Genomic DNA, 13,447 nt, shown 5'->3' on the forward strand with positions numbered 1-13,447 from the left:
TATATAGCTAGCTAGGCACCCACCCCATCCCCCTGACACTCTTATTTCTTCACACTCCTACTTTATGCGCGCTCTTCCGCTGCGCGGTATGGAAAGGAGGCTCCCGCGCTACTTATCTAGCGCGTATAATCGCGGGTTACCCTACGCGTCGGAATCTGACGCGTAGAATACCCGTGCATATGGATCCGAGTGGACACCATATTAAACCTCTCCACATTAGTGGAGCAGTCGATTGAAAGATGGGCTGAGGCAACCGAGAATCTTTCATCTGCAGCGCAGGAAAGATGCCTAGGGGCTTGCATGCAAGCCGAAGTGATCGCAAGAGGGATACCGGGATAGGAAAACCACCCGACACAAACCTGTTCTAGGGGAGTGACAGGGCACCCTCGAGTTCAGCCCCCTCTGAGATTGAGACAGAACCCCAATGTTATGCAGACACTAATAAAGCTGTCTCAACGAGGGCGGGAACGAAACCTAAGTGCTCTTGGAGAGTAATGGAAGTTGTTAAGGCTGGCGGAGACGTGGTTGCCGGATGTGTTAAGGGCAAGGCCCACACTGAGACCGAACCATGTACCAATCCGATCAGACACAGCGCACCGCTTTCCAAGTATCAAGGCATACGGTGGGAACTGGGCTAGGTTAGTAGGAGTCAAACATACGAGTATGATGCCAGGCGGATTGTACGAGTATTAGCTTCTGCAAGACATGGTCGGCTGCTAGAGGGAGACCTTTAGTGGTAACGGGAAATTGCTTCGTTGTACCAATGAAGTGGCGGGCCGTAGCGCTACGCAGATGACCAGCGGGTAACGACAAAGGGTGTGCTCCTAGCTCGTACCTAGGCCATGGTTCTGAATCGGGTCACTGCTTCTAACTCGTACTTGGGCCACAGCAGCGTGGTATTACTGACCCGGGCGCCGGTATGACACCGGTATTCGTGTTTCCAACTCGTACTTGGACCGCGGCTGTGTGGTATCGCCGACATTGACCTTGATTCTACAGACCATGGGGTATCGCCGACACATTCTTTGGAGGAGGCCTACGGAGATCTGGTGGTGGCTCGAGAGGACGGATGCGCATGTCGGTCAGCTTAGAGAAGGAATGCATTGTGCCTGACTCGTACTCAGGTCCCTAGGACATCCATCCTAGCGCGGTATCGCCCCATGATGCAAAGCCTTTGCGGCTGGCTTAAGGTGCAAACTCCAGAGATGTTGATAGCAGCAGATCTTTTTTGGTCGGGGGATCTGCCGATAAGAATGGGTAAAATCACTGCTGGTACAGAAATCCTAGTGGAAGATGGTATTAGTATCGACTGGACTTGTTAAGGCTTTGCCACAGGCGACCGCGAACCACCCAACTCTTATTGTCTCTGGCGCCCGTCAACAATCAGGCCAAGAATCAATCCAGCGGATATATAAACGGGTTCAATACTTACAACAACAAGGAAATGCAGTAGTCATAATTTGGATTCCAACACATTCAGACATGGCTGTGAAACAGTAAGCAAAAGCAGAGGCACGGAAAGCAACAAGAGTTGAATCACCACCAGAAAAACCGCCACACCAAGCAAAATCCACAGCTATTAGGCTTGCTCTTGCGGAAAGGCAACAGGAATGGACTCTCCTAGAACACGTCGGAAGATACTCCAGAACGGTTGATATAGCCCTCCCAGGGAAACATACAAGAAACCTATATAATAGGCTGAATCGGAAAGAGGCAAAGATCCTAGCTCAACTTCGGACAGGAATGACGAGGCTCAACAGCTATCTATATCGGATAGGTGCTGTAGATTCAAATCGCTGTGCCTATGGCCAAGCAAGCGAGACAATAGAACACTTCTTATTCCGCTGCACGCAATGGACAGCGATGCGAGAAGACATGAATCAATGCACAGAATCAAGACGAGGAAATCTATCCTTCTTCCTGGGCGGTAAATCACGTTCAGACCCCGAGCGATGGCAACCAGATATGAAAGCTGTCCACGCAGCAATCAAGTTCGCAATCGCCACAGGAAGATTGGAACAAGGACTTGAATCAGAATCCCAATCATCGCAGTGAAAAGTGAAGATATTCCCTCGCCAACCCTCCCCAACCCTCCCTCCCTTCTAAGGTAGATCTCGCTGCAGCCGCCGAAGATAGGACACTGCACACTTGGAGAAATTAACATTTAAGATCATCTACCGGCCAAAACCCTAACAAGGGACCTCTTAACAAACCAACCAAAGAAGCCAAACACCAAGCACACATATGTTGAAGCAAAATTATGGGTTATCGCGAGTTCATGCCAGATTTGTGGGAAATGATTATGTAATTAGCACACTAGTGCCCTTTAGGTTAGCACCTCCGGGCGTAATAAAATATCCATCCATCCATCCATCCCCATCCCCCTACGTTTCTGGGGGACAGTCATTATAATACATACGAATTCGTGCTTATAAGCAGGCTCACCCCGTAGGGTTGTTGGATCGCCCTTACTACCCGTCTATGCTTCGTGATACGGACCGTAGTTAAACCAACAGTTAGTTAACTTACTTAGTTATTAGTTAACTAACTGTTGGAAGCCTGGTAATTAAGGCAGGCTAATCCTTTCTGGGATGCTGCTCAAGCAAGAATCTGGCCAATTAGAGAAGCTCAAATGTATACTAGTGCCTTGGCAGAGAGTAGCGATAAGGGGCCCACAACGAAGGGTATAAGCCCACGCCCACTCGTACATTGGTCAAAAACACAACAACATGGACAGACATACAATTTTGTTAAGCAAGAGGTGTTACAAGGATAATACACAATACACGGATTCCGACATTTACCCCTAAGTTAGATAGACTCTAGTTAAAAACAACAGAAGGAGAACGCTCCATTAAGAATCATTATCCCCCGAAGGGAAGCGTACAACTGATATATCTACTACTGCTCACGATCCTTGGCACCCGGCTCTTCACCAAGAGTTCCATTACAATTCTACCCGCGCGCGTTTATAACCCGGAAAGCTCGCAAGTCCCTATCCAATGGAGGAATGGACGCATCATCGTATTGCTCGTTTTAACAGGCGTCTTGTTCATTGCATTTGTATTGGTGCAAGCCTTGCTACCTCAAACAGCGACAATTCCTCCTCACATTTTGAAGCAGCGAAGTGTGGCTGGTAGCTTCTTGGCAACCATCTGCACTGGGGCATCTCAATATATGTTTGGCAGGCATTCGTGAAGGCAAGACTGACATGGTCTCGCCAGGCGACGCAGGTAAATGCAAAGTAAAATTTCCGCCTCCGTGGTTTTATAGACTAACCAATGCTACAGGTTCTTGAGGCTGGTGCTCTTGCAGAGAAAACGCTTTTGCTGGCAAACGTTGCCATGTCAGTTGATTTCAGCTTGGAAACGGTACATTATCATTATTACTACCTTTCAGTTTTGATTGAGATATCTTGTAAACAGTTACAGACCCAGTCTACCTATCCATGAATGCCATTAATACGCTTGCTGCCATCTCTTGGGGATAAGGCGACATATGTGAAGCAGCCCTATTGTTGTCTCCTGTGGCAACAATTACACTGTCCTCTGGCTGCATTCGGTTCACTCCGGGGCGCAATTGTTATCAAAAGAGAATTTAACTCCCAACAGTCCCAGAAATTTCTTGAGGCAATAGAGTGTCTATCACCATATTTACTAAAACTGGGCTGGCTCTCGACATTGCTTAGCAATCAAGCTGGCGCGCATCGTCGAAAAAAATTGTTCAAAACTCGCAATCAATTCTATATGCCTAAGGTAATTGCATCAATCCGAAGATCATACTTCTGATTTTGTTCTAACATATCCATCAGTTGAAAATAATAAACAAACAGCAAGACCAGAAAATCCGACTAGCCCCGGTACCTGATCGGCCACCATTTGTCACAAACTCATGTACGGTATTGTAATAAATAATTTCTTTTCTTTGCGAATCGCTCAATTATGTATCTTTAAAATGTTTTAGATTACATATATCCCGAAACTGATCAAGATCTGATGAAAATATCACTTGCGAATATCCCTATCAATGATCTTTGCCACGAACAGACATTGTTCATCCAGGAACCGCGGTGCGATTACCTGAATCGCACAAGGCGCTCTATCGACAGCGCTCGGATCATCTGATACAAGCTCAGTAGTTAGTTTGGAAAATCGCAGTCACAAAACGAAAACAGGCACAAAAATTCAACTTACAACTTGGTTGGACAGCATCTTCGACCTTCATCGGCTCGGGGTCCAGTTCCTTAGAGGCCTTTCCAGTAGGAATAATGCAAGCAGGATACTAGTGATGGATATGGGCAATGCATCAGCAATTAATCCAACCGGAATACTCAGGGGTCAGTTAAGGGAAATAAACTCACGTCAAGCACGTTCCACATCACGGTGTACGGCGGCCATCCGTAGGTGTCATGTGGTACTGCTGTGTTCTGCGCGCCGGGCGCCACGACTACGTCAAGATTATGCTCTACCCATAGCTTCCGCCAAGCATCGCTGTAGGATTCCCTTGCGATTTGTAGCTCATTGATCTGATTGAATGTATCCAACTCCATTGATACAGGGAAGTCGCCGGTGAATAATGGTGAAGAGGCCTGTGCGACAGAGGCAACGAGAGGCTCGCCGCTGGATTTCATGTGGTCAATTTGCGGCCCGAAAATGAAGGATTGGAAGGCGAGACGGCTGGCATAGGCAACATCTGTGGCTGGGCAGCTTGGTAGGTGGACAATGCGGTGGCCTTTCTCGGTGAGACTCTTGATGGTGAGATCCAAGGCGCGCCGAACAGGTGGATGGAGAGGGAATTGAGGATCTTCAGGTAGAACGCCGATAGTTAGCATCGAGGATTGACTGGAAGAGAGCTTTGTTGTCCAGGGTGCAGCAGAAGCAGTTGCATCGTACTTCCATGGCTGGGCATCAATAATGGTCGACATGAAGAGCTCAATGTCGTCGAAAGTTTGAGCAAGCGGTCCTGCAGCGGGTTTGAGGCCGGGAAGTCCTTCCATGGCACCGGAGACCTGGCCACCAAAAGGGATACGGTCAACAGTGGGCTTAAATCCATATACGCCGCAGCATAATGAAGGGATGCGGATTGATCCGGCGATGTCTGTCCCAACGCCGAGGATAGAACCTCGGAATGCGATGAGGGCACCTTCACCTCCGCTGGATCCTCCGGCCGTGAGGCTTGTATTATGAGGATTTAAGGTGCGGCCAAAGATGTTGTTTTCAGAGTCTCCTGTCTAATAATTCATGTGACTGTGTAAGAATGGGCACACATCGGCATTTCTAGAAGGCAAGACAAGGGCCGTCCTTACCATCATGGTCTGGGGGATATTGGTTTTCACATAGAGAACCGCCCCAAGATCCAAGAGCATCTCGACCAGCGGTGAATTAGATGTTGCGGGGGGGTGTTTTAGAAATGACACGTATCCAACCGTGCTTTGGACACCCTCGAGACAGAAGCTATCCTTCAAACTAATCGGTAGACCATGCAGAGGTCCGAGGGGTTTCCCCTCCCGCTTTAAATACTCGTCTAGATACTTTGCCCGGTCTAATGCCCTGGAAAAGAATTGTTCTGTCAAGCAAGCGGTCTGTCCCCATTTCATCAATATCTATATTGCCTTCTCAATAAATTCTCCGGGAGTGCATTACTCACCAGCTGCTGTGCGATTGCTGCCCGTTTGCAAAAAGCTATTGTTACAGTCAAACTGTCAACTTCCCCCTTGGAGAGTTTCTGTAAAAGCCCTCGGGCAGAATAGTTTTCGGTGATGTCCAACTCGATCTCAGAGAGAATCCCACTACGCCGGGGGACATCGGCGTCAATCAAACGGACTCCCTCGGGAGACGACACCTGCACTGAAACCAGGATCTCTTCGCTGAGACGCCATTCGACTGGAATCTCTTGATGGAGCTCCTGTTGTTTCTTGGTGACAAGCTGACGCCAGTCGCTTGTGGGTGTGATGGATGTTTCTATCATTCTAGCACCAAATGATGGGAATAACCAACGATGAGCTTGATGTCTGGTGATGTTTGAAAAGTATGTTACGTGCAAACCGCTTGACCTTGTCAGAAATAAATGAAACGGCAAGGATCTCGACAGAAGCAGCGACATTGATATACCAAGTTCAAGCAGTTGCCTCTCCCATGTCGCGGTGGATAACATGATTGACAGCGTCCACCTTCCTGATTAGGAGTATCGATAAGATAAGGCGTCAAACTTAGTTACGCATAATGCCGACACTGAACTAACCGCATCAGGTAGGAATGGTTGCGCTTGTGTGAGGATAGCTGCGTATTATAGAAACCCAGGAACTGGGACAAGATTTTGATAAGCAAGCAAATATAGGTGTTTCTTATCCTATAGGAAGTGCACTCTAGCTGGGGATTCGCTGTAACATACGTTAGCCCTTCCGATCCTCAGTATGCGAGTGTGTAATAATACGCAACGATTGTTTATGATGTGTCGTTTTTGGTCTAGCTGGAAAGTCGTTTACGAAAATTATATAGAAAGAGTTAACTATCTTATCAGCTGCCTATGTCTTATGCTGCGTAGACAGGCCAAGCTGGGACGATTTTGTGGGGAATGGAACTTCTCAAGAAAGCATGGTCCACCGCTGATAACGCAGATTGTTGGAACCGTCCAACTGGACTGGGCACAAGGTTAGAATAATAATTGCTGTCTACGGATCCCGAGCCTCAGAGTGGGCCTGTGCGATTTTCCCAGGGGAGCGCATGCTTGTATTATGGTTCAGGCCAGGTTGTCGGGGAAGATGTAGGGAAACTGTTGTTAGGGTTAAGGGGTTAGGGGTCGGAGCCAATGATGTAGGTACCAGCGTGGTTCCCTCACTCAGCAGATACTGCACTTTGAAGGAAGAGAGAGAGAGAGGTGACAGAAGTAGCCATAAAATTGTTTCATTTATGAGATATGTGTCCATCATCATCGAATAATCACAGGAATAATCAATAACAGTAAGCCGTGAAAGGCTCAATGAATTCGGAAAACATCAGCTCTTTAAAAAGCTTCTCGGTGGTGGATCATCCCTTAAGAGCATCACGCACACATGTCTATAGAACAATAGCCCTTATTACCAGAACATTTGTGCACCAAAACAGCGTGAGACACAGCAATCTAAGACCCCATTTTCTGAATCAACCTCACAGCGCTGTTAGTTCGATTTCCACTTAGACATGGCAGCATATTGCGGGGCAAGCCGAGCTCGTGATCTCTTCCCGTAAAGAATAATTAGAATGGTCAATGAAAGGACCAGCAAACTGATGAATCCACACTCGATAAACATATTCTGCAGCCCACTATTACTTATCCAAGGTGTGATACCGAAGGGGACGCCGATGCTGATAACGTTACGGAGGAAGGCGACTCCGGTGAAAGCATCTCCAGTCAGCTACATATTGAAATTCAATCAGCACCCCACCATACAATAATCAAAGGAAAAGAAACGAAAATTATAACAGAAAAGGGAAACTCGTGGGTGACTGAGACACATACGTTTCGATAACTGTCGATAACGAGGGTAAGAGACACATCCCCGATGCATCCAAGGCCGAACCCAAAGAATGCGCCACCAATACTTGGATAAATCCAGTGCATACCCTATGAATAGTTTGCATCAGCTGAGTCATGCAATGGAAAAAGAGAGAGGACTTACTCGATCAAGTGTCACTCCAAACATGATCAATCCGCCACTCATGAATAGGGCAGGGAGGTGGAGAGTATACAAACGCATCTCTGGTTCGTAGTATCCTTTATTTCGACGAGAGAAATATAGAATAGACCAGTCACCAAAAATGCCACCGTAAATTGCGCCGAGTAAATTGCCAACGAAAGGTCCGAGGCCCATAAAACCGACTTGTTGGCTAGTAAAGTTGTAAGGCGGGTTGGGAAAGACGAGAGAGGTTACGGTAATGATAATGGTGAGGAAGGCAACACTGAAGGCGTATTGGACCGCACAGAATATTACGGTAGGGAAGGTAGATAGAACAACAAAGGGGCGGTAGAAGTATGGCCAGATAGACTCCGGGGTATATGTGTGGAACGCGAGCCTCTGCTTCCAGCTCCTCATGGGAATGGTGGCATCGACTTGGTGATTAGTATTCATTCCCATACTCGGCCGCGTGGGTTCATCGTCCCTGGCCTCGATTTTCTGCTCGGATTTGAGATTATTAACCACAGTGTGTCTCTCCTCCACTGAGTCGGATGAGCTGAGACCTTCGATTACTTTTCCATATTTCGTCTCCTCATACAAGAAGCAAAAGAGGACCAAGATGATAGTGGTAAAGATTCCGAGGGTGCGGTAAGACGATCGCCACCCCATGTTTGTTGCCTGGGTTCCAGCCGCGATGGGTGAGAGGAAACTCTAGCAATAACCTTGTCAGCGAGTCCATCATGCTGACTATTAAGCTAACACGCAGGGCCCAGACTAAACCCACTCCAATCATGACCATGCACATGTACAGGGTATTCATAGTTCCTCTGTGATGAACAAAAAAGAGATCGGAAATCTGTAAAAGCGACGATTAAAACCCAGTGAATCGACAATACGGAACGGACCTCCATACTGTCATTTGCACAATACATTCATTGGTAGCACCTGCCAGGCCTTGGATCAGATTGGAGCCATAAAGTTCACCTAATGTCTGCATCTCCGAAGACCAAAACGTAGTTACCACAATCAATGCCGTCGAAACAAGATATACTGGCCGGCGACCAAACTTCTTCGCGAGGGGAATAAAGAAGACACAGCCCATGGCCAAACCAACAAAGTTCAGCGACAGGGCATTATTCAGTTGGGTGTATGTCACATTCAAGTCCACGACCATCATCTGCCAGAAAATTGTTTGGATGGTGACCCTGGCAATCGTTAGAATTTCACACCAAAAGAAAGGAACCATGGAATTTACGCGGTGAAAATTACACATGACACTGCAAGTACCAGTGTATAATTAACTGCCTTGCGAGCCGTGCTCCAATTCTGCATCATTCTCATCAGTTTATGTATCGTGAGTGTTGAAAAACACATTCATCTCACTAATGGCTCATTGGGATCACTCGACGGGACAGGGTCCAGCACAACCTCGCGCCTCCCATGTGTCTCGTCCCTTTCATCCTCTAAATAGCAAATTTAGCAAGGAAATTTCCGACAAGGCGGCATTAATTTACCTCTAATCAACAGGAATGTTCCTGGAGGAAGCATTTGCTCCCCCTGGTAAACCTCATCCCGATCGTGCGAACCTGCCATCCGTGCCGTAGGAGTGTTGAGTCGGGTACGATGAATATTGGTATCGAGAAAGACAACAAGAAAGGGATATATCAATAAAGGAACAACGAAACAATCAAATGCGAGAGAAACAACACACGTCAGAGGATGAACTCAGTGAAGTCAGTTCTCTCGAGGCTGATTTCCATGGAGCGAGAACCTGGTCTTTGATATAACCGGCCGGCTGGACGCGTGTGACTCTGCGGTGATCACTAGCTTGATGATAAACGCTCAACACACCCTGTCAGAGGTACGTCCGCTCGTGAGGCAAAACGTTGATACGTCTTGATGCTTCCGAGGCGAGATATCCGACACATCAAGCACCTTTGATTGGACTCGTGACACAGGTACTATCCGGATGCGGGGAATTAGAAACGCCAAGAGATAAGGATATTGTTTGGAAAGCACTCCGTACGTGAATACATTGTTGGTCGACCCACAGGTAGTTTCTACAGAGTCTCACTAGTATCTCCGTCTAGACGGTCGAGCTTGAGGATAATGGAATAGGGGTCGGGGTCGACCTGCCGGATACGGACAAGTCCCAAAAGGCTAGACCAACTTGCGCATTGTCTTCTCTCTGTTTTTTCGTCAAACCCCACCAGAAATGATAACGAGCAAATCTCCATCAACCATGCTTGGTTTCTTTCCAGCTAGTTATACTAAGCCAATTGAGTTTGACAATACGTCGCTATATCCTAGGCCTTCCCGGTCTCTAATCTTGTTAACTATAAGCCACTAGTTACCTAGTTAGTTAACTAACTAGTTAACTTAGTTAATAATGTTCATTGTTCAAGTTAAATAAGTTAACTAAGTTAAAACTTAACTACAGGCGGAGCTGGTACCTACCGTATCTACCGTATCTACCGTTAGCTACATGCAATTAAGTGCATATCTGAATCGGGCAAGTCGACGCAGAGCTACGATCGCGATATCAAGCTCCAACAGATGACGAAGTACGGGGAGGCACAGCAGATTCTCCGTGATGACTTGCGGCAATGCTAGGAGATGGATGGGAATGGGCTCTCCTGGCCCTTACATTTTTTGTCTGACGTTTACGAAGGCATGATTGAGGGAGCTTCAATTGCACCGCTACTAGCAGTGCCATGTTACATCCCAGGAACTTCAGAACAATCCGTTCAAATCTGCGGGTTAATGATACTGCTGGAGACGCGAAATCTCTGCCCCTCGTTTCCCACACGATCAATGTAGCCTTCTCGCATGATCGCATCTTCCAGCGTCTACGGCTAAACACTCCGCCGTGGAGTGAAGAGACAGCAGACACACTGAGGCAGGTCTATAGATGAGTCGAGCGCACTGAAGTTGAAGGCTTAGTGTTCATGTCTGCAGAGGGTGCCGAGCTTGCGCAACAGGTTCAAGTCAAGAAGAGTAGAATCTGGAACAGTTAGGACCGTCCAGAAGACAGAAGACATTTTAGTATTGATACGGGAGGAGCAGTGATTTTGTTCAGGTCAGAGGAAACGGACATTTCATCGCCGGTTGTGATTGTGTAGATTCTAGGTGGTGGAAGCTTTACGGGCTGTCTTGGCTAGATGGGGGAATAAAAATGCGAGTGGGTGGACTGGGTACATGTTCGTAGGCTACGATGGAACATGCTGGGAAGTTGTTCTGATGAATAAACTGGACCAGAGAGGCATGGAAGTTACGATAAAGCATGACGTAGCTCTGCTCAAGGTACGTAATAAGTATGGGGGTAAGAATCCATGGTATTTGGAAGCGAAGTCAGTTCATACTTGGCTGCAGGGTCGAGGACCGCCATGAAATCAATCTTTGATCATACACACCAAAGACTGACGGTGCTCAAATGCACAAGGGAATGGAGCCTTGGGTTTTATCGGAGTCTGGGATTCCACACTATGGAAAAGTTTCAGCTCACAGACGAGGAAGTGCCAGGGCCGGACGGAAAGGTCAAGATATGGGTGATGGTCAGGGGCGATATCCAGTAGCGATTGCGATTGATGTCATAATGCACGTTTGTGGATAATGCATATCTATATACACTCATCCCTTGATTACAACAAGACGAGCTCAAACCCTCGTAACCTTGCTAGCTCTTCTACATCCACTTTCTCATCGGCGCAATCCCACATCCCTCGCAAGAAGTCTAATACCAACTCTCCTTGGGTCGTATTAATTAAGCCTGGCACGTCACTTAAGATACACTGAGAAATTAATTCTTTGAAATCTGGCCGTGCGTTGATGATTGCGATCTGCAATCCAGCCACAAAGGTTGGGTGTATAATCGAGTTCATGACTAGGTAACTGCTTTCTTCAGGGTCCGAGGATGCCCGCCGGATTGCGTCGACGCAGCTCAGGATCCGCGAGACAAGCACTTCAGTACTGGGTAGACATCTCGCCCGCAATGTTTGCGATGCCATGCAACCCGATGTAATCGGGGGTTGGGAGCAAGGTGTATGGCAGACAAGTGTCGGAGGTAAATTGCGGTGTCGCACGGTCAGAATACCCGCCAGGCGATAAGCCTCCCAGAGATGGCATTGGAGTAATGCACCAGGGGCACCAGGCCAGTCCCAGAAGTCCTCTTCGGTCGCCCCATGGCCGATACATGAGAAGAGGTCAATCAGCGAGCGTGGAAGCCCACTGACAAGCTCCACGTCATTACGAGTCATATGTTTGGTCTCACGACAATATCTACGCCAGAGGCCTAGACAAGGATTTTGCCGTCCAACTGAGAAAGTAGGGAGGTCCATAACACCCATCACTTCCAATAGGTGTGATCGGAATGGCGTTCGATGCTCCACATGCCCCTGGAGTTCGTGTGTCTGAAGGATATTGTACATCCCTTGCAGATGCATCGTCCACGGTAGCCCGTGCAATATCTGTTTCTTGCTGGTCAGCGTGCTGGTATCACTGACTGTGCCGCACACTATGGACTATACATACCCCGATACTACACAGCAAGAGTCCAGCCACCCAAGTACTATCATCTAAATACACGACATGCTGAGCTAGGGCGGAGCGGAACTTCCCAAGAGCGGCGTCAAAGTACTCAAAAAACCGCACCTTCAGTTGATCAGTCAAGGAGACTTGGATTGCCAGACAGATTGTATACAGAGCATCCGACTGTTCGCACAGCATGGGGAGGCGATTCCACAGCAAGTTGTTGGACTCTTGTATCGTCGTTGCATGGAGAATATTGATTCCATTCGATAGAACTATCGAAGTGATTCGGATTCCAGGATCAGTTGTTCCTCATGCCTAAAACCTAAAACAACAGGAAATAAGGGGTTGGTTTACATGTACATACATTCTTCAAAGAGCATCTCGTTTTCAGCAGTCCTTGGAGTCCACGTACTCGGAGCAGACGGGGATGTGTCTGCAGGACTCCAACGTGGGGTTCTAGACATCTGATTCAAATAACCTAAGCTCCAGTGTCAGTAGTTTTTTTTTTTTTTTTTTTTTTTTGAAATGCGATAAAACCAATCCATATCCAAGCAATCGTTCATGGTGGGAAAAGAACTAGCCCAATTCGAGCTCAATCCATCAAGCGCACCGTCGCCTACCAGGGTGGTCCCCAACCGCTCACCTTCTTCCTTATCCTCATCTTCTTTCTCATTTCCACGTGGGAGTCCACGCCGCCGTCGCTCTCGACTTAAGTCCCGGCGACGCCCTTTTGGCCGAGGAGGTATCGACTGTTCAACGGGCTTCTCCGCTCCCGTGAACCGGCCTCGAGATGCAATTCCCGTTCCCCAACGAAGACGCAACGCGTATCCTTCACAAGATACCCCGCGCGTCTCACAGTTATGGCAGGCGGGCTGGGCTTTGTCGCATTTCTGGCGCTTGGCCCTGCAAGTCCAGCAGCCTTCACGGGATCGATGTTGAGCGGTCGACATTCCCGTTTCGTTTCATTTCGCTGTACAGTGTCGGGGGTTGGACTTCAGCTATTAATTTACGGCCCCGCAGTGGCTATGTACATGCAGAGACCAGCACTGGCTGTCTTGCTCTGTACCGTATCTAAGTGCCGATAATAAAGCGGGGCTATCAGCATTACCGTAGGCATGGGTCGGAACTGGATCGACCTTATCTACTGCCGCCTGACAACCGATTTTCGCGAATTCCCATGATATTTTGAAGCCTTATTTTATGACATCAACTCATACAAGCTTTAATAAGATCAGGAAGCGCTGAAGAGGTCATCAAGGCTGT

At 47.8% G+C, this 13,447-nt stretch overlaps 3 protein-coding genes across 3 annotated transcripts; all 3 read right to left on the minus strand.

Annotated features, from left to right (window-relative positions):
• Positions 1 to 4,004: 4,004 nt before the first annotated feature.
• EYB26_006343 (uncharacterized protein) lies at positions 4,005 to 5,967 on the minus strand (the record flags this gene model as incomplete). The annotated part of the gene is made up of 5 exons (XM_054265619.1): positions 4,005 to 4,120; positions 4,194 to 4,281; positions 4,361 to 5,230; positions 5,306 to 5,581; positions 5,647 to 5,967. The coding sequence occupies 5 exons, from the start codon at positions 5,965 to 5,967 to the stop codon at positions 4,005 to 4,007; spliced, it is 1,671 nt and encodes a 556-aa protein (XP_054121594.1).
• Positions 5,968 to 7,156: 1,189 nt separating this feature from the next.
• On the minus strand, positions 7,157 to 9,247 carry EYB26_006344 (uncharacterized protein; the record flags this gene model as incomplete). The annotated part of the gene is made up of 8 exons (XM_054265620.1): positions 7,157 to 7,393; positions 7,498 to 7,602; positions 7,658 to 8,365; positions 8,439 to 8,510; positions 8,568 to 8,859; positions 8,910 to 8,980; positions 9,038 to 9,117; positions 9,169 to 9,247. 8 exons carry the CDS (start codon positions 9,245 to 9,247, stop codon positions 7,157 to 7,159), a joined length of 1,644 nt encoding a protein of 547 aa, XP_054121595.1.
• A 2,048-nt stretch (positions 9,248 to 11,295) lies between these two features.
• On the minus strand, positions 11,296 to 13,134 carry EYB26_006345 (uncharacterized protein; the record flags this gene model as incomplete). Its single annotated transcript, XM_054265621.1, has 4 exons — positions 11,296 to 12,120; positions 12,185 to 12,456; positions 12,549 to 12,662; positions 12,828 to 13,134. The coding sequence occupies 4 exons, from the start codon at positions 13,132 to 13,134 to the stop codon at positions 11,296 to 11,298; spliced, it is 1,518 nt and encodes a 505-aa protein (XP_054121596.1).
• Positions 13,135 to 13,447: the final 313 nt, after the last annotated feature.

Source organism: Talaromyces marneffei, chromosome 5, assembly GCF_009556855.1.
Source record: "Talaromyces marneffei chromosome 5, complete sequence".
Taxonomy (NCBI): domain Eukaryota; kingdom Fungi; phylum Ascomycota; class Eurotiomycetes; order Eurotiales; family Trichocomaceae; genus Talaromyces; species Talaromyces marneffei.